At 45.5% G+C, this 21,125-nt stretch overlaps 1 protein-coding gene across 7 annotated transcripts in view; it reads right to left on the minus strand.

Moving 5' to 3' along the window:
• FAM120A (family with sequence similarity 120A) overlaps positions 1 to 21,125 on the minus strand; it is a 102,636-nt gene that overhangs the window by 36,048 nt on the left and 45,463 nt on the right. For all 7 annotated transcript variants that reach the window (XM_036260271.1, XM_036260276.1, XM_036260274.1 and 4 more), the window contains 5 exons: positions 16,574 to 16,671; positions 16,048 to 16,328; positions 5,491 to 5,578; positions 3,240 to 3,467; positions 552 to 726 (listed from right to left, as the gene is read on the minus strand). In XM_036260271.1, coding sequence (XP_036116164.1) covers positions 552 to 726; positions 3,240 to 3,467; positions 5,491 to 5,578; positions 16,048 to 16,328; positions 16,574 to 16,671 — 870 coding nt within the window. The remainder of the gene's footprint in view (positions 1 to 551; positions 727 to 3,239; positions 3,468 to 5,490; positions 5,579 to 16,047; positions 16,329 to 16,573; positions 16,672 to 21,125) is intronic.

Raw genomic sequence — 21,125 nt, forward strand, 5'->3', positions numbered from 1 at the left:
ACCTAGAAGAGAAAGGCAGTTTTACTAGAAGATGGAACTGCTTTGACCTCAGTGTTTGCCAACATTTGAAAGACTACTTTGTGTCTCTGCCCTTCTCCCTCCAGCCCAGAGTGATCAGCTGGGGTCTGAGGGAGACCATCATGCCCTTCGGCCTCAGGGCCGTGCACAGCCACACACCAGCCGCACAGAAATGGTGCGTGGACAGCTGGTGGGATCTCCCAGGAACACTGACTTGTGGAGAGCAGACACTGCCGTCACCCTGCTTGGGACATGCTAACCACAGTAGGACAGTGACTGTCAGGACCATTTGCAGATCAGTTTAAAGCATAAACCTGCAGATTTAGCATTTTACCAAATCACCACCATTACTGGAGGTTACTGAGGAAAAAAGCCCACGGTAGCCTCCTTTCCTAAGAGTCCGGACGAAGCCCACTCTCATTGCTTGGGAGCACTCAGGGTGATCTCAGTCACGATCCTTCTCAGGCTTTAGAAAATGCACAAGAGATTATGAGGAACCGAGGAAAACAAACAATGGATTTTACAGTACATACATTCTGGTGGAAGTCTGTTCTTTCTAAAAGCAAGTCTCTCAGTTTTCTTTCTGCTTTCTGCCAAGCTAAACAGGACTCCGTAAACATACTGACGAACTGGCCTATAGAGCAGGGCGGCGGGAGGCAGGTCTTTGCTGGCTTCATCTTCAATAGAAACAGCAATTTTGATTTCACCCTTTGCATGGAAGAAAGCAGAATAATTTGCACATTTTTCATGTTGAATTTACAATAAACTCAAAGAAATATACTGTATTATCTCCAGTTAATGACATTGCAATTCCATTCCAAATCAATTACTTAACAACTTGCCTACATCAAGATGTTTAGGGAAAGTTTATTTAGTAGATTGTAGTCAAAACATATGCTGAAAGAGTCAAAATAAAATCTACATGGTTTTATTTTCAAGCTGGAACCAACAACAAAAGAAAAACCACATAGATGATCCCAAAATCTTTGAAACAATCTAAACAGATAACATCAGACAACAAATAAGATAGAAAATGCTGAGAACTTGCAAATGTTATCTGAGTCAAGATGGTCATATGTGATGAAATTAATAATTTTTAACGACCTACATGAAATCCAAGAAACTAGTGTCCTGAATATAAAATGGTCAATTTCTTTTTTACCAATCTCTTCCACAAACATTACCATACACAAATCACGTGACTGAGAACTCTCTGAAGAGGTGTCTGTCTGTCTGTGAGGCAGGCAGCAAGCCTCCACCCCCGGGCACCAGGCACTCGAGCCGGGTCTCACTGAGTGCGAGGGCACGACAGCTGCCTGGGACAGAAAACCGAAGGAGCCCGTTCTGTCCCTGGTCCGAGGCCAGCGTGGCAGGGCTTCACTGTGCACAGGACCACGCCTCCAGGAGACAAATCACTACTGTGACCATCTGCAAAAGTCCTGTGGTCCAGGCTTGGATATTTTATGGCATCGGGGTACATCTCAAGAGATTTTGCAAAGGATTTTATTTATATATATTTATAACATAAAAATAAATTTATGACCTTCAATGTCTATTAAGTTAACTTATATATACTCTTTTAATAATAATTTCATAACATTTGCTATTTCTTCACACAAATCCAGTTTCAGAATTGGTCTTCCCCTTATCCTCAGCACCTCACACTCGAGCTACCATGGTTAACGCTCTCATCTAGGGGCCATTTACTCCCTCAATATGATGAGGTTTTGCTAACTCTACATTCCTACAGAGCTTCCTCTTAGTGCGAATGTCTCAGCATCAACAACCTGATACCAGAGGTGTTCAGCTCACAGGAAGCAGCAGGCCTTTCAGTCTAAACTTTTCTCTAACACACTAAAAAAATTTAGGTGACGTTTTAAAATCTGAAGACAAGTTTACTTTTCTTAACCACAGTATTTGATCCAAACTTGCCCCTGAAACCAGTGAGTACTGCAGAGGACGAGCAATGTGTGGCACTCACGCTGACCTAGCAGACGGCCCAGCCGTGCCCATGGGTGTGGCGGGCAGACAGCAGGGCCCAGGGACTCTACAGCCCAGGCCACCACAGGGGAAAGGGCACACTCTTCCAAAACCCTTGGTCCCTTTAAACGTAGCAAAACTCTTTTCTATCAACAGTAACTTTTCACTTACCCTTACCATTTATGTCGAACCTGGAAAACAAATGCTTACCTTCATAATTTCAAAAGTGATACCATCCATGCATACCCATATCAAAAAATAGTTGAGATTAGGAGGCAATTACAATTTAAAAATAAATTAAAGAAGCTGAGTAAATAGTGCTGGCCTAAGTAGTCTTCATGTCTGCTAATGTATGAAAGTAAGCAATGTTCGAATTAGTTAGCTAACAGCCGAGGTCCAGCTGGGGCTGTGGCACAGGAGTAACTTTTGCATTCACTGCCTCCATTTTACAAACCACAGATGGATTGCAGAAAACAGAAAGAGAGAGTCTGATTATATATGGTGGTGTAGATGCTGATGAAAACATTAATAATACATATAGTAATATATCAATTCTGCACGAGAAATCTGGTCACCAAGGTAACTTGTTAAATTGTGAGTCTATGATAATAAATACCAAGATAAAGACTACAAATGATTAAAGAAATTTAAATACACATAGATCCATTCAACACACCAAGATTCAAAACCAAATAATGCCACACTGTATAAACTAAGCACACATTTAATAAGACTAATAACATGAAATTATTACATTGTGCAAAACTAGAAATGCATTTTCTTACTATATGTTACAACTCCTATATTCCACTCTTTGCAATAAATGATATAAAAATGGTATGCAATGAGGTAGAAGAACAAGTCAAAACACACCAAGTACTTTCAGCCACCCACAGGGGGCATTCTGGGACAGAACTAGGTGATGTCGGAATTAAACCTGACATTATGGCATAAACGTGGTGTAGGAAATTTTGAAATTAGATATGAAGAGAATAAAATTACAAGTCTGAAAATGATGTAATGTGTCATTAACTAGACGTTTAAAATATATTTTATACTATATTGAAGGAGAAAAGGAGACTTTTCCCAAGTTCTTTTATTATATTTACAAGTGTAAATTTTCATCAATTTTTTCTCAAAGATTAGAAAGAAGAAAATGAATTTTGTTTCAAATAATTTTTAAGGTAGAAAACCAGTTCCAAAAGCAAGCAGCCATACCCAGGGGTGACTACTGCACGTACCTTCGTCAGGACGTGGAAGATGTACGGGTACATCAGTCCCTTCTTGTGACGGTGCTCGGCTACTCTTAGCACCTCGGGCGCGACGGGGGGCAGAGGTGGGGTGGTGATGTCCATGTGGTTCCTGGTGGGCATGGACAGGAGGCACGGAATTGGCTGGACAGTGCCGATCTGGCTTCCCTTTCCTTCAGCAAGCTGGCTGCCTGAAGAGGCAGTGGACGAACCTTCTGCCTACAGAGCAATGGGTGAGGGGAACACAGGTTCATGTCACGCTGTCTGTCCACCCATGACACAGAATCCTGCCCAGAGACACGATGAACACCTTCGCCACTGAGGAGAAGGGAGCACTGCCCACCCCTGCTTGGACAGAGGGAGCAGCGAGTGGATGCCCACCTGCCTGTGTTGGAGGGGGAGAGCCTGGAGAACGTGAAGCTTCTGCTGGGTGTCCCCACCCATGGCTCCTCTCTTGAGGCCCCTGTGGGGCTGACAGTGGCCTTCAGTGCTTGCTAAAGCCCTGTGGACAATTCCTGTGCTGACACATTCCTTGGAGACCCTGCCTAACATCCCTCCCTACAGATGAGGAAACGAACGCTGAGATGGTGTCATCTGTCCATGGCTACGTGACCAGTAACTTATGGACTAGGACTCAAATCTAGGCCCGGCTCAGGTCTGCTCTTCACCACAGCTGGAATCGAAAGAACAAACAAAAGCCCTGGCTGGTGTGCTAAATGGTTAGAGCATCAGCCTTTGCACCAGAGGGTTATGGGTTCAATTCCTGGTCAAGGGCACGTACCTGGGTTGCATGTTCCATTCCAGATCGCAGTTGGGGTATGCAGGAGGCAACCAGTCAATGTAACTCTCTCACACCCACGTTCTCTTGTTCTCTCTCTCTCTCTCCCCAACTCCCCCTCTCCCTCTCTTCTTCCCTCCTACTGTCTAAAAATCAATGGAAAAAATATCCTCAGGTGAGGATTAACAAAATAAAGAATAAACAGCCCTGGCCGGTTTGGCTCAGCGGTTAGAGCGTCCCCCTGCGGTCTGGAGAGACCCGGGTTCGGTTCCTGCTAAGGGCATGTACCTCGGTTGCAGTTTGTTCCTGGCCCTGGTTGGTCGTGCGGGTGGCAGCCACTCGATGTGTCCCTTTCACATCGATGTTTCCCTCTCTCTCTCTTCCTCTCTCTCCTTCCCACTCTATCTGTACAAAAAATGGAAAAATGTCCTCGGGTGAGGATAAAAAAAGAAAGAAAGAAAGAATAAACAAAAATCCAAACTCTGTGGTCATTATAAATCCTCAAATTCATTACATACAGGGAAGTGTTTATGAAAAACAAGCTAATTCCATTAAAATGATGAGTCATATCTATATATATTGACACAGAAATCTGTGCCTGTTATAGCATTAGGTGAAAAATACCCATTCGTTAACAACTGCCAAAACAAGGAATGTATGTACGTAAATAGGAACAAGAGCGGATCACCTCGAGGCAGTCCCGAAGGGAAGGCAGAGGGGACTCTTAGTTTCTCTTTATAAACCTTAAAGAAGTTGGAATTATTTACCAAGAGCAATGATTAATTGCACAATAAATGATTTTTTTCTTTCTCCCAATAAATGTTGGAAATAATACTGCTTGTTTGATTCTGTGCCACCCTAGATACACATTTTTCTGTTATGAAAAAAATACACACTCTTTACAATGGTATGTAATTAAGTGCTTAAGTTTACCTCTTAACACACAAATGCCAAAATCAGTCTTATTTCTTTTTTATCCTCACCCGAGGACATTTTTGCATTTATCTTCAGATAGAGTGGGAAGGAGGGAGGGGAGAAGAGAGAGAGAAACACTGATGTGAGAGAGACACATCGAGTGGCTGCCACCCACATGACCCCAACCGGGCCGGGGACAAACTGCAGCCGAGGTACGTGCCCTTAGTGCAGTGGTTCTCAACCTTCCTAATGCCGTGACCCTTTAATACAGTTCCTCATGGTGTGGTGACACCCAACCATAAAATTATTTTCGTTGCTACTTCATAACTATAATTTTGCTACTGTTAGCCGCCTCACAAATATTTCTCCAGGCCCCACTTCAGAGTGCAGACACCGGAAGGTGCTCAGAAACAGTAGGCATCCATGAAGCCTACTTACAGGATAAACATTCAACAATGACAGTATTTCAAAGCATGACAACATGCTTAAAAAGAGAGAACGTTTTACTTTCAAACAATCCAAACACCACACGCCACAAGAGGCTACTACCTTTGTTTGGTCTCCTGGGTCTCCCCGTGCTTGAGGCTCCGAGTGGCTTCCTGTCTTCTCCCAGCCAATTTTGTTCCCACTGATATGGCTGAACAGAAAATGCACATGATTATTGTTAGTGCTTCCACTCCCCACACACATGCACAATGACAAGAAGGGCCTGTGTTACAGACTCGAGGATACCTTGTGCCTCACTGATCCTGCAGCCCCAACATTGCACCTCTAGAGAGAATCCTATACGGGGCGCTTTCTGCCTATTTCCATCGAGCAGATGATAACCACTCAATGCAGAAGAGAAAGCATCAAGCGCCTGGCCCATGCCGACCACTCAGCTTAAAGATGGTCCAGGATGTGCTAGCACCATGAGGTACAAAAGACACAAACGAAGCCTTCCTTTTAAGGAGCTCAGTCATCTTGGAGAAACAAGATAAAAAAGAAATCACATTTATCAGGCAGTAGAACTTTAAGTGTTATCTGAATCATGTTACTCATAATTTATAAATAAATGTGAGGTATTCTGTGCCAAGTGGCAACACACAGGGCGTTCCAGCCTACTCGTGGAAAGGGTCATGGGAGGGAGCTAAGGCTTGGGTGACACACAGGCCACATCAGGGGTGGAGAACACCTTCCAGGCCAGAGAGAGGAAATGGGTTTGTGAGCTCAGAGAACAGAGAGTTAACTTAATCTTACTTGGGGAATAACTTTATTTAGCAAAGTAGTAAAAAACAGGGTGCGAAAAGATTACGGAGTATCTAAAATGCCAGAATGAGGTATTTCAATCAGTATTTTAAAAAAAACTGTGAGTTGTGACCCATTAGGAAAATGATTTAGCGGGTTCAACCAGCATTTTTTAAGCACTACAGTGGAACTGAACAGAATGCAGTGAATGTGGTATGAATAATATTATTTCATAAATCATTTGTTCATTTGTTCATTGCAGGCCATGAAGTGAGAGAAAGTTTACAGCAGTGCTGGGCAAGCTTTGTGAGAAGATCTACTCTGGAAGGAGCAGGGAACCTGGAGAGGCCTGACCGCAGCCCTCGGCAGACAAGAGGACAATGCCACTGTGAGACAGCCAGGCAGCCCAGGCCTCCCTGCTCCTCGCCCCTCCCCTGCAAGGCTGTAAGCCAAAAGTAGCTTCTAAAACCAGTGCTGGACACAGGCCTGCCAGTGTAGAGCATTTCACAGGCTTGCCTCTCTAACTGACCCATGTGACAGACGCAGGGATTTTTAAGACCCACTAATCCTCCTACCTTCTAACTGACTTCATTTTAGTTCTATTATCCAAAAAAAAGAAGTCTGCTACAGAGAGATGAGAGCCTGTACTGTCTTAAACCAAGAACTGTGCCCCACATGGTATATCTTGGAGCCTCATCCTAGCCCCTCGATCCCAGTCATGGAGTGGGACACCAGGATGGGACACAGGAGAGCCTCCGCCAAAATGGGGGCAGCCCAGCTGCCCATTCACCCCACACCCAGGCCCCCGGTCTTCAGTGAGGACTCAGATACCACTGCTCTGCTCAGATCTCCTGTTCATGTGTGTGATCTCAGGCTACACTTTACAAAACCAGAGGGAGTGATGAGGAGGAAGCATGAAAAGAAATGCCAGTATTTCAAGAGCGCAGTGATGAGTCCTATTCAAAATCAAAGAGAAGAGCAGCTACTGGGGGTGAAGGTTCAGGAAACGAATCTCAGTTATTTACTGATCACATACCAGTCAGGACGTGAATCAGTAAACCCATTATGTGACAAGCATGCCACGGCCTGTGAAATAGGGAAACAGAGGGTAGACAACCTTGTCACACACACACATCCAGAGTGAGTATTCCAAGAAACAAAGAGGAAAGGCTAGCAGCTCTGATATGATCTAGAATGTGGTATAAATAGAGCTGTTCATGTGCTTTTTCATAAAAAAGTCAGTGACATTTATTGAGTGAAATCTGAGAACAAATTACTTGGATACATACAAGTTTTATAGAGCCATAACATCTATTACTTTTTATAATTTTAAACATTTAAGTATAATAAAGCTACAAAGAATGCACTAGTCACAGTGAACACCTCAGTAAGTTCCCAGGAACTGAACATGCCACGTAAGCAGCCAGGGATGCAGGGCGGACACCCAGGAACCCCGCCTGGATTCACTCCAGTGACTCCCTTCCTAAAAACAACAGTTATTCTGACTTCTAACAGCAAAGATGCCTTTATCTGGTTTTGAACACCATATACACAGAATAGTGCAATTGTACACTTTCTGTGCCTGGTGGTTTGGATTCACACAATGCTGGTTCACACTCATCACTGTACCAATCCTGTCACAGGAGAACCCCGAAGCGGGGTCTATGGTCCAGCCCTGCAGAAACCCCAGGCCCCCTCCCTGACACCCGTAGTATTTCCAGTCAGTCTCACATGAGCCTTTGAGAAGGAAGAGAGTGAACCTCAGCAAGTCTGACGTGCACTTCTGATAACAATGATGATAAGCACCTCTCCATGAGTGACGTCTTCTGTGGCATGCCTGTTCAAATAGTCTGCACATTTTCTACGTGCTACTTCCCATAGACACAGAAAGTCATTATGCTCTGGCTGGTTTTGCTCAGTGGTTAGAGCGTTGGCCCGCGGACCAAGGAGTCTTGGATCCGATTCCAGCCAAGGGCATGTACCTTGGTTGTGGTTAGTCCCTGGCCCCAGTTGGGGTTGTGCAGGTAGCAACCACTCAATGTGTCTCTCTCATATCGATGTCTGTCTGTCTGTCTGTCTCTCTCTCTCTCCTCCCCTTCCCACTCTGTTTGAAGATAAATGTAATAAAAAAAAGTCATTATATGTTCTGGATGCAGGTTCTTGGTCAAGTATAAGGATTCCAAGTACACCCACACTGTGGGACTGCCACCCCTCCTTGTCCAGGGCACACTGAAGTCTTTTATATGTGATGCCTCACCTTAAAGGTCCTGGCTGCAATGTCACCTTAGTGCAGTCTCCCTGACCACCCCCATCCCCGCTATTCTCATTGTTGTTTCTTTCATGGCATGTGTCACTTCGTCACTATTTCCAATTACTGTCTGTTTCTACAACTAATTATAAACTCTGTGAAGATATGACCTAACAGCCACCATCAAGCATGTATGTAACTACTATATGAATGAACCCCATAACCACAGCCTAAAGATATATGGCAAAGAAGGCAGCTCTTGTGTGATATAAAGCACAACAAAGAAACACTCATAAACCTGCAGCCCCCCAAATGTGACAACCCTAGTGACTGGCCCTGGGGTCCAATCAGCAAGAGCACAAAGAACAGTGTGACTGGGGGACCTTGGTTTGCTACTAAAGTAGAAAGCTTGTCCCGCCTAAGATCACACAGAACTTATATTTGCAAATCTTAATTTAGTTCTGTATAGATTATCACAAGCTAAAAAAATGTTGCAATTAATATGTTCAAATGATCTAATAATATTATAAAATCTAAAATTCTGCCTGAAAAGTATCTTGACTATAGCCAGTTTTTTCAAGTCTAGACTATTTCAATAAGACAACTATACTACTTCACAATTTAAAAAAACAACATTTCGAGGATGACAACAAATGTCTTGCTTTGAAGAACAAATGAAGAGATTTCACAATATTTGTACATACAATTCATTCTACATGACTACTCACACCAGTCACACCAGAAACCTCTCACGTACACGTGATATTTCACTGGCCATGGCCTGGCAGGAAGTCTCCATGAACTCCCTGTACACTCCAAGGCTAACTCTCAGCTGATAAAATTGAGGCTGAGAAAGAAGAAACCCCTTCACCACTATAGCAATAGTGTCTGGACTTGGGCCCTGACCCACCATTGCAGACATTATCACATGCTGTTACAAGAAAAAGCCAGCGTGAGGACGGGTTTCACAGACACCTGAAGCAGCAGGCACTGAACAGAAACTGATCCTCACCACCCAGAACAGCGGCGGGAGAAAGGCCAGCACCACCCCCTCGGATCTGCGGGCTCTCACAGACGCTACAAGGCCTCCCTCACTCCAGGATTCCTGGGCCCTTTATTGCACTGGTTGAAGACAGCAAATTGTCCTAACCACTGAGCACTCTCCTGCACATTATTCTAGTCAGCAGGCTGGCGATGCCAGGGTGGAAGTGGATGGGTGCACATTTATGCCGAGTGTGGAAGTGTCCAGCCCATCACAGTGACTTCTCACTCCTGCCTCACTGCCAATGGTGCGATTTGCCTTGATGGTGCAGAAAAGGAAAACAGCGCTGGCCACAGCCGACTGACTTGTCAATAGGAAAGAAAGAGCAAAGGCAAATAAAACCTCAAGAGAAGAAAAACACATGAAAGATTGGTAAAGAGATCAAATCCACAGCAGCAATATCCAGAGTGTGCTCAAGGTCATAGGTATGGCCAAACCGAGTGAAGCAGACTTTCAACGAGAGTACAGCATTTTCCTTTTTCTGTCTGCTCCCCAACAGCCGCCCGCATTCACCAGACCCCCCACCCCGAGTTCTGATGGAGTGCAGTGGCTCCCACTCCACAGCATGAAAACCTGAGCTCCCACCATGAGGGAGTCGCAAGGTTCACACACACACAAACACCTTGTAGGTCCAGTCTTCTTAGGCTCCAAATTAAACTAATATCATACATTCAGATTCTTTCATAAAAAGTCAGGGCAGAGAAAGTGCTGGTACTGAGCGATCTCCTATGCAGTGGTCAGATGGGGCTTTTCTCCAGAGCCGTCCAGTTCCTGCCCACAGGGAGGATTCAGACACACCTGACTGAGTCAGACAAAACGAACATAAAGTGTCTACGGGGGTCATCAGACAGGCAGAACGCATACCGGCACAGATGATTATTACATTTTGCTAACACATACAAGTAACTAATTCAAAATCATTTTTATGAGATGTTAGAAATCTTGCTTTGTGTTAAAAACTCAAAATATAAATGTAAAGTCACTATTTGTCTGGCACAGTAGTGTAAAAATCTAAAAGAAAACACCTGCAGCTTATTTAGCCTGTCTGCAACCAGGTACCAAACAGGACAGGTAAAATATAATCTGTGAACCACACGCTTTCTTCGGAAAGGGAGCCTGAGAGCACTCACAGCAGAATAAAATCACCAACACCATTTGAAGGAAAAAAAGATGTATTAGAAGCCTATTTCCTGGGACATTAGATCAAAGGCAATGAGTAAAATTCTTTAGGTATTTCACATTAATCAATAATATTGTAATAACTATGTGTGGTGTTAGATGTGTACTAGACTTACCAGGGTGATTGCTTTGCAAATTATATAAATGTCTAATCACTACGTTGTACAACTGAAACTAACATAATGATAACATGTCAACTGCAATTGAAAAAAATTTTACAAATTAAAATAAAAGTGCTACTTAAAAAAATGTTGTTTTTTTATTGCACCCATTATTATTTTATTAATCATAGTAATAGCTATCACTTACTGTGGTTACTCATCAACTAATTTAACTCACAAACAACCCAGGGACTTCCCATCCACGCTGGGTGCACTGGGTCCAGGTAGCTGCAGGTCACACAGAACAAGTGGCAATGGGACTCGGCAGGACCTGCCAGGGGGCATCAAGAGAACTGGACCCTGGCAGCAATGGGTCTCCATGCTGGTCAGAAGTCCTTCGGGCACTGACAGTGTCTGTCCACAGCCCAGACCTGGTCCCACAGGAGTCACGTGGGGGCCTGCAGAGATTATACCACAGATGCCACCTGGACACCACGCCTTGAAATCAACGTGTATGTAAGTGTACAAGGAAATGCAGTAACTCTATACAAACTAAGTCAGCAAAGTGGAGAAACATTAAGTCTGTCTTCTCTCCTAATAGGACTTTTTAAACATCCAGTTGGCCGGTTTGGCTCAGCAATTGTAGCATTGGCCTGCGGTCCAGAGAGACCCAGGTTCAGTTCCCACTAAGGGCATGTACCTTGGTTGCAGTTTGTCCCCGGCCCTGGTTGGGTCGTGTAGGTGGCAACTACTCGATGTGTCTCTTTCACATTAATGTTTCTCTTTCTCTCTCTCCTTCCCACTCTATCTGAACAAAAAATGAAAAAATGTCCTCGGGTGAGGATAAAAAAATAAATTAAAAAAAATAAACATCCAGTTAGAAATGTCAGTAATGACAGGCAAAACCACTGAAGTGATATTCAGTGCACATACACAGTTACATTTATATACAAATCATTATAGAGTGTGAAAAAGGAAGAAAGAAAAAGGTACGTTGCTGTTCCTGAGAAAGGACTCTATTATTGTAAAAACCATGTCAGCTATACAGCAATAAACAAGATGTTTGAATATTCACCAATCTCTCTAAAACAGTGATATCTCAGATGTGGAATCATTGGGGGTTTCCCATATTGTATTTTTAAATGTTTCAATTCTATAACTTTGTATTGAGATATTAATTAGAAAAAAGATCAAAGAACTTAAAATCTTCCAATTAGCAACCTCAGATCAGATTCAAATTCTAAAAGCCAATAATATATACATCTCCACAAGGATTCAATTGTAATTATTAATTCAACCAAAATAGAATTACAAAGATTTGATAAAGACCAGGAAGAGTAGAAAAACAAAAACACCACCAAGAATAGAGCAAGAAGTATATGTTGATTATACTCTAGGGTAAAAAAACAGAAGAAAAGATTATTTAGTTAGAAAGCAGCATTTCTTTCTTATTTGCTTCAAAATATTGGTCATGGGTCTGGAATAGTTGTCCATGCACCCGTCTAGTCCCCTGACAGACATAGAGTCACTGCGAGAGCAGGAGGCTACAATTCTGCAGAAGTGAAGGGACACTGAGGACGCTCCACTGGCACCCATGCAGTTCATCTCAGTCCAGGTGGCGGCACCCAACTTGCACCCCTGTGTACAGGGGGCCTGGCCTCTCACAGCCCAAGACCCCTTGTCCAGCACAGAGCTGCAAACAGTCCAGGGACACGTGCCCACTTCAAGACAGTACCAACACAGGATGCCCATTTCAGCAGGGTGGTGGGAAAGACATCTGAAGAGGCTAACACCCTGGGTTAGGTATTACCAAAAAAAAGGAGGGAAGACACAGGACAGGGCCAGCCCAGCACATACTCATACATGTTCATATATGTGCACACCCACAGTGAAAGTGCCACTGTCTGAACCCGAAGACCAGCCAGGAGGCACTTCCAAACTCAGCTGTTCCACAGGACACCTCATCAGCATGTACTTCCTTTCACATGAGAACATTCTCTGGAGTTGGGGCATGTCTCTGCTCTTGCCAACAAGGCTGCGATGCACTCGCACACCCACCTTTGAGCTCGAACGGTGCTAACCATCTGGGGAGTGCCCGCGGCTCTTAGACACTTAATGCCAAAGACCTGCCAGGAGAGCCAAGGACTTGTGTCCCATCAACTCTACCCATTTCCCCCAATGAACCTATTTTTAAAAACAAGTATCTGCCAATTTCAGGTTAAAAAAAAGGTATCATGTTTGCATTCCTTTGATTTTCTTAGTGAGCTACAACAGCGTTGCATTTTATTGACCATCTGTGTTTCCTCTGTAAATTGCACGTTTATATGCTTTGCCATTCAAAGCATTTACCTCTTTAATTTTAGAAAGCTGTTTTTTGGTGGGGAGGGGGACAATTCTCTTTTATTCTGTAACAGTCTCATCACTCAGCAGTACCCTGCTTTAAAAAAGTCATTTCTGTTAGAGAAACGGTACTTTTATTTTATGGACTCTACCACATTCTGGTACTGCTTACCCACCCATGGAAAACAGTGAATGGAGTGCAAATGCCAGAGGGCACAGAACAGGGAAAGGTGATGAAGTGACCGAGAGGACACACCCTGCTGGGGTGGTGCAGACTACCTTTTCTGCTCTTGCACAAGTCAAGGTTGTAAGTACAGCAACTGCAAACATTTCTATAGTCCACCTGCAGAAGCTGTTACAAGAGAGTCATATTGAAGTCCAACTGTGGAGTCATTTCCCAGCTAAATAGCCTGGCCACCCAGACACCTGTCCATCCCGAGGACAATGACACCCAGATCAGAGCAAACTCATCCCCAAAGAAACATTGACTCTCTCCTGCCGCAGGGCCATTCTAAGCAAGCACTGAGTGTTTCAGGTCACATCGAGAACAGAGGATGGACTCCTCACCATCCAGCCTCCAGCTCGCTAGGTTTCCTGCTGGTCAAGCCACCCCTCCAGCTCTGTCCCTGCTGCCACAGCTCAAATCTCACCTCTCAGGGAAGTAGTTCCACCTCCAGTCCCTTTTGTCCAGTGTTTTCTTCCTACACTCACCACCTGGGCTGTCCATGTCTTTGCAGACCACCAGCACCACACTGAGTCCGTACTGCCTGCCACCATGCTCAATGGTAGACATAGTGCCCAAGTGCTACTTGGCTGCATGGATGGATGATTTCTTTCCCTCAAGACCATCTGTGAGTGCTATAGGTCCAGGGGTCTTCATTCACATCCAAACCAAAGGTAACCATGTCCTGACTTACTGCTCTCACCGGATTTTCAAGTAGCAGAGTGACCCTCTATCCTACACATGGCCTCAAGTGCACACACACAACTCATTCAACAGACCAGAATCCTCACCCTGACATCAAGAACACTGCCCTTCTCTTGGCATCCTGCCACAAGCAAAGGCCGCCAATGGCCAGAGCTGATCCCAGGTCCTACTCTGCCAGGCTTATGACTCCAAAGCCTCAGGCACCCCATTTCCTCTTCCTTCCTCTCAACTTGAACTCTTCTGTCTCTCATTTGTTAAAATACATGGGGAAGCAGATTCAAGGAAATGAAGACATTGCCGGGCCACACAACTTGACCCCCTCTTTGGATTCCTAGCTGTGGACGTGCGTGTCTACCTGCTTTACCACACTTGACATCACAAGGATGGCGATGTCCTCGCCGACCCTACACGGCGTCCACCTTCCAGAAGCTCCTCCAGAAATCACAGTGGAAACAGCAAGTTGGGGTGTGGGAAAGTGAGAGACAGAGCTCAAAAGTAGGAGAGGTGACTGAAATTGAGGGCAGTTTCAGGGAAGGCATGTTGGCCAGGACCCTGGGGAACAGGGTGGAGCAGAATCTGTGCCAGAGAAGGGAAGAGCAATCTTACTCACCCCAAGTTCAACTCACATCCTAACTGGGCAGTCTGCCAGGTTAGGTTAGCAACTCGCATTATCTCGGTCTCCCCACCTGAAACAATAAGGTTGCCACCAAACCCCCCCACGCAGGCTCCATGGCTCCCACACGCGTCACCACCCAGACTGGGCCACAGAGCATGTCTGCTTCATGTCTACTGTACTTCAGTCTGGGAAGAATGTTTCTTATTAAGATGAACCTGTACTATACAGATGCCTTGACCTTGCTGACATGAATAACTTTTAAAAGAAAATTCACAGTGCCTTAGAATCCCAGAGTGGAAGGGGTTCTGAGACATCTGTCAGCTGTTTTCAGACACCCACGAGCTGCAGAGCCACTGCGTGCTCATTTACACACAGACTTCTGAGCTCCAGCCCCGAAATTCTCCCTCAGTAGGTCCTAAATAGACTTCTTTTCCAAAAGGTTAATTTAAAAGTTTGAATGCTGCATTATGACTTTTCACTTCATTTCAGGATTGCACACGCAGTAAGAGTGCATGAATGCTACGTTCTCTGCTCCAGACAGCACACAGCTCTGGACGGCAGTCAACTCCTTGGTTACTGTCGCTTGAGGTGAGCAGACATTACTGACCATTTTACAGATGGAGAAAAAGAGGAAAAAGTCTCCAGTTCAGGTGACACACCCAGTAAGAACTTGCAGGAAGAATGGAAACTGTTGCAGTTGTTGCAGCAGAAACCAATGAAACCAACGCGCCCGAGGCATCTACCCAAGAACTAGAGTTTAAATCCAGGAAAAGGAGATGCACGTAGAAAGGAAAGACCCTTTCTTTTCCTTTTTTTCTTTCTTTGATTTGAATCAGGATTCTTAAGAAAATTTAAGAAGGAGAGGAAGACTTCCTCAACCAAATTATAACAAATTACATACTTGAAAATTTATTTACTTAGGAACACACATTTAAAATACTTTGCTCTGGGAGAACTCCAGCCTGGGTGTGGCAACTTTCTAGGGTTTGGTTAGGTGAACAGTGTTATTTCAAGAACAGTCCTATGAGTTGTTAAACTCAGGAGCCAAGAATATTCACAGTTCCCATTGGTCCAAGAGCCAAGAGACTGAAAGGCACAGGTGTCTAACTCAAAATGCTTTCTGGGATAGGGATAGGGGGAAAACAAGAAAAATCAGAGAGAAAAGGTCAGCAGCACTTGACCAGGTAACTTCACAACATTTGGTGGTCACAGACCAATTTTCCTAAAACTCCACACCAGCAGAGGAACAGGCCAAGGCCACAGGCTGGCAGAGTAGACTTTGAGCCCCAGTCTCGGCACAGTGACCCTCACCTACCTGCAACAAATGGCATCTCCAAACACAACCCTCGGTGCCACGGGCAGGCCAGCCAGCCAGCCGGCAGGTGGCTTCCCCAGGGACGAGCTACATAAGAAACCACCACTCACTTTGCAGCTCCTCCACTGCCTTCATCATTGTCTGACGATGACGACGTAGAAGAACCAGGAAAGTATGCTGAGTCCACATGATTGGGGCTGCCGCTCGGAGCTGGGTTGATGGGGGAGGACCTTTCGTACAGTGGAGTATGTTTTCCTTCATGAGGAATGTTACTGTAGTTATTCTGCTCAGTCAGGTTCTTTCCGCTTGTTTCCAAAGTGAGGGCCGGCTCAGCGAGGCTGTATGGGTGTGGACCCTGACCCGGAGCACCTGGGCTGGGCCCCTGCGGAGCCTGAAACAGAGGGGAGAGGGCATAGGTCACACGTGTACGAGCTGCCTACAGGACCTGGCTCCCGTGAGCACTCTCGGTCTTGGCTAAGTTTTAATTCAACAAACACTGGCACCTGCTTCACATATCAACGTAAGAGCTTAAGACATTGTTTTAGTGTTCATTAAGACTCGATGCATATGCAGCTGTCGAGGCCAGCTGCCCCCAGGCAGGGCAGACCAGCTGCAGGAGGAAAGGAAAGGCCTTACCACAGGCTTGGCTTGCAGAGAGGTCTGTGGAATGTTGAGCATCTGGGGGGGGACATACGGTGGCACTATCCCAGGCATTCCAAATGGATTTGGTCTGGCTGTTTCAGCAACATGGAGAGAAAACAATAAAACAACTGTGAGCAGAGGACACTTCCCCAGGACATCATGGTGGCCAGCACATGTCCCATCTGTCCTGTACCTCTCAGGTACCAACACCACTGGTCCCACTTCTCAGAAACCTCTAGGAAATCATGTTTAACAGTAAAAATACTTCATGGTGATCAATTTTATACAATGGGGCTAGACTTAATTTTCAGTTAACTTCTGATAGTGTTTTGCTTTTGCCTATTTCTTTGAATGCCTAGTCTGTCCATCTTTACCTGGCCATGCGTTCTCAGGTCTCTCTGCTCACTGCTGATAAAGCTTGTCCCTGATACTGTAGCAGTAAGGAACAGAACACTTCCCCTTCCATTTGGGAAGCAACAGAATTTCTCTATTTAAACTCAAACTAGGTTCTTAGCTACTAGCAAGCTTTTAAATATAAAAAGTAAATTGTGGTTGCTGGCTGTTGCTGCCTATACTTTTAGTTTGTTTTTCACTGTTAGCAAAACCATGATCAGGGGACGCATTTTCCCAGAATTTCTCTATTTAAACTTAAACTAGGTTCTTAGCTACTAGCAAGCTTTTAAATATAAAAAGTAAATTGTGGTCGCTGGCTGTTGCTGCCTATACTTTTAGCTTGTTTTTCACTGTTAGCAAAACCATGATCAGGGGACGCATTTTCCCATGCATACAGGATCAGTAATGTTGGATTCTGTGTTCTCTCAGAACATGACTTTATAAACCCATTCTGATGTTCGCTGGCATTTGCCTTTATCCTCATGCTGTTAGTGATCCACAAGACAGAAGCCACATAGCTGCACACATGACTGGGTCCTCTGTCAGCTTGAAGACATAACAGATCAGTGAACCTGGCCAGCAGCCGGGATACCTGCATGTCCACAACCCTTGGTCTCCCTTCTGGTCTGAGGAGAGGTGGCTGGGTGGGTGCAGTCGGCCGCACAACAAAGTCAGCACAGCGAGCTGCACCCAGACATCCGGTGACAAGGAATGAGCATGGTCTGATGTCAAACCACTCTGTTCACTTCTGCCCACCCACAGGGACTCACGAGCCTTGGAGGCCCAATCCCTTGGAAGACCACATCTCAAAGCGACGTGCTCAGAGATGCCCTAGTCCTGTGACCCCCACTCACAGGAGGAGAAAATTCAACCCACCTTCCACTTCCCACCAAACAGAGCTGGGGACGATTATGTTGGCACATGTACACCTGGGGCTGGTAGCACAGGTATACACGCACGTACACACGTTCATCATACATACACTCGCATCACACACACATGCACATGAGGTACTCCTGATCAAGGAGTAAGTCTATAAAGATCCAAACCTCTGAGTGTAAGACATAAGACCTGTTAAAGCCCCTTCTCAGGTAATTCTGAATTGTGGCCAGATTTGAGGCCCAAAAATATCATGAAATCCATTCAAGCTCTAATATTGTAATTTGAATCCCTGTAAAAAGTCTAATTTGCAGTCTCTTGTGGCTGACCTACCACACTAACTGAACAATACAAGTGAAATGCTGAACACAGTGTCAGCATTCAAATGAAGATGAGCATTTTTGTTTCACTCTATTTTTGGCCATTCCATGCTACAAACTTCCTGAAAAGCACAAACTTTCTATAAAACCAAGAAAAACCCTGAACTATACTAAAACTTAAAAACGATTCCCAAGGGTAGAATATTTTCTAAAATCACACTGCGATCACTGACCTCAAATAAACCTGTACGTATCCAGAGCTAGTCACTATTCTAGCACAACCTGGTCCAACCCATGCACTAAGGTCTGCATTTCTCTGAAAGCTGCAGAAGCGCCTACGGAGCCATGGCCCGTGTGTGCACACCTCGTGTCTTCTTGTCCGTAAACAGTTCCCTGGAGTTCTTGGACTCCCCAAGACAGAAGCGAGAGGAAACCACGGAGGAGTCTCCAGGAAGACTGTGTTAAGCATATGCGCTAGCACGAGGCGGGCAGCAGAGGAAAGGCCTCCGAACGGGCTGACGCTGGCTCTGCTTGGCTGCTGTTACAAGCTGGGGTAGAGTGGGCTTGAGGGAAAAGGCAGACTTTTTGGAAAGGTGGGCTTGTGGAATTTTCCATTCCAGGGCTCAGGTGAACTCCTGTTCTCTCTGCTGTGCCCGATAACGACCTGGCACCTGCACTGTGGGGCAAGATGGCAGACTGCTCACTACCGCCACCATGGGAAGGGTGGACAGCTGCCAGCCCTTGATCAACTGCACATTCAGGTCAGTCGTTTAAGCAGGCAGTTAAACAGGAGAAAAAATCAGCTACCACTGCATTTCTGAGTAGGGAGTAAAAGGTGGTGACATTTTTGTGGTCCAGCATTCCTTCTGGCCATCTGGAGTCCTTGGGGTCCTGGGCTCGGGTCACTATGCTGTCTCAAGAACTTCATGCAACTGTTCCCTCCTCTCAGAGGTGAAGGGCTTCTGAAGGCAGGCTGGGTGCGGGGCACAGTGGGAACCGCCAGGAGATGGGTGTGGCCTACGGGGTCTGGTCTGACCAGTGGAGCCAGTCTGAAGGTCAGGTTGGGAGGCAGAGGCAGGGAGGTAGGGGGCTTTGGAGCAGGAGGACACAGACGGCATCCCCAGCTTTTATTTATTTTTTCTTTATTGATTTGAAAGAGAGGGAAAGGGAGAGGGAGAGAGAGAGAGAAACATCGATGAGCGAGAACATCGACTGGCTGCTCCTGCATGTCCCCACTGGGGATTTGGCCCACAACCTGGGCATGTGCCCTGACCGGGAATGGTACTGGCGACCTCCTGGTGCATGGGTTGAAGCTCAATCACTGAGCCACACCAGCTGGGCACATCCCCATCTTTTAAAGGACTGACAGTTAGCTTCCCGTGAGCAGCAACTCCCAGAAGCCCAGAGCTGAGGCAGCTGATGGCTGCCCAAAGGCGCAGTGCCAGCCAGGCCCTGCAGGAAGAGCCCTAGGCCACTGTCCAGGACAGAAGCCCTCAAAACGGAAGCCTCAGTATGAGCTGAGAAAAGGAAGACAGTGAAGAAGCAAGCAGGCACATTCAGAGTGCCACCTGAAAGAACTGCAAGCAAGGAGAAAGACCAGTCCAGGGACGCACCTTCCAGGTCAACGTAAATAACGATCTGAGAACTGGGGTGGGGGATGACGACGGGCTGCTCTGGCTGCTTGACTGTGTACAGAACATCCCATGGCCAGGAGGGGGCCCGTTGCTCCTATGAGTACCCGCTGTGCCTTCTGACCCCGAGTGTAGATCGCACACGTGTGGACCTCACTGGACACAGTATCAGTTAAGTCCACTTGGTGCCTGAATCTTGAGTAGCATGAGTATGGGTAGTGACAGATTCATCCAAATTATTATCCAAATCTATTCAATTTCAGGTTTCACTGAGTCAGTTTGAATCATAGGTGTTTGATAGCAAAGGATTCTTTGCTTCCACTGTCTGAGTCCAGATCCAGAAAGCAGAAATGGACACAACTCTTATTCAGCCACCTACATGGTTTTATAAGTCTGTGATGAAAAAGGACAGATCACCCTGGCCAGTTTGGCTCAGCGGTTAGAGCGTCAGCCCGCGGACCAGAGAGTCCCGGGTTCAATTCCCGCTAAGGGCACGTACCTCGGTTGCAGTTTGTCCCCGGCCCCAGTTGGGGTTGTGTGGGCAACCAGTCAATGTGTCTCTCTCACATCAATGTTTCTCCCTCTCTCCCTCCCGCTCTATCTGAAGATAAATGCAAAAATGTCCTCAGGTGAGAGAAGAAGGAAGGAAGGGAGGGAGGGAGGGTGGGAGGAAGGATGAAAAAGGACAGATCTGTCTCTGTCGGTCCATGTATTTTAGAAAAGCAAACCCAGAACCACAGGCCAGTGGCCTTTGTGTGGAAGTCACTGGTGAGCTGAGCTGCAATCCTCCTCTTGGGAAGGCACACCTTGCAGTCTTTTAACCAGACAGCAGCACTAAAGAGGATGTATTTTCACTTCTTCCAAAATGACTAATTTTCAGGTTTTAAAAAAACTAATCTTTCAAAAAGCTGTAAGACCAGACAGTCTATGTCAATTCATACCACATCAACTAAAATAAAACTCACTAAAAACGGAATGGATGGTCACAGAAACTGACTGAGAGAATCCGAGGATCCCCAAATGATCTGCTTGGGGATCTTTTGCTTTCCACCGGCAGAAACTGAGGGCTGACATCAAAGCCATCTACATTAGCTTTAAAAAGATATAATTCAAGAAAGATGAACATGGACACATCTCAAAACGAGCAAGCGTAGAATGACACGAACAACACAGCATTTCATTAATCAAAGCACCACTATTCCCTCTATGTTATGAGCTTAGGAGATGTGAAAGCCTGCTTGAAGGGGACACATGGCTTTCAGAAAAGCCGAAGGTCTTTCTTTAAGGAAAGAAAAACGTGAAGCAAATATTATTTGTTAAACC

Source organism: Molossus molossus, unplaced genomic scaffold (genome assembly GCF_014108415.1).
Source record: "Molossus molossus isolate mMolMol1 unplaced genomic scaffold, mMolMol1.p scaffold_m16_p_14, whole genome shotgun sequence".
In the NCBI taxonomy this organism is placed as follows: Eukaryota; Metazoa; Chordata; class Mammalia; order Chiroptera; family Molossidae; genus Molossus; species Molossus molossus.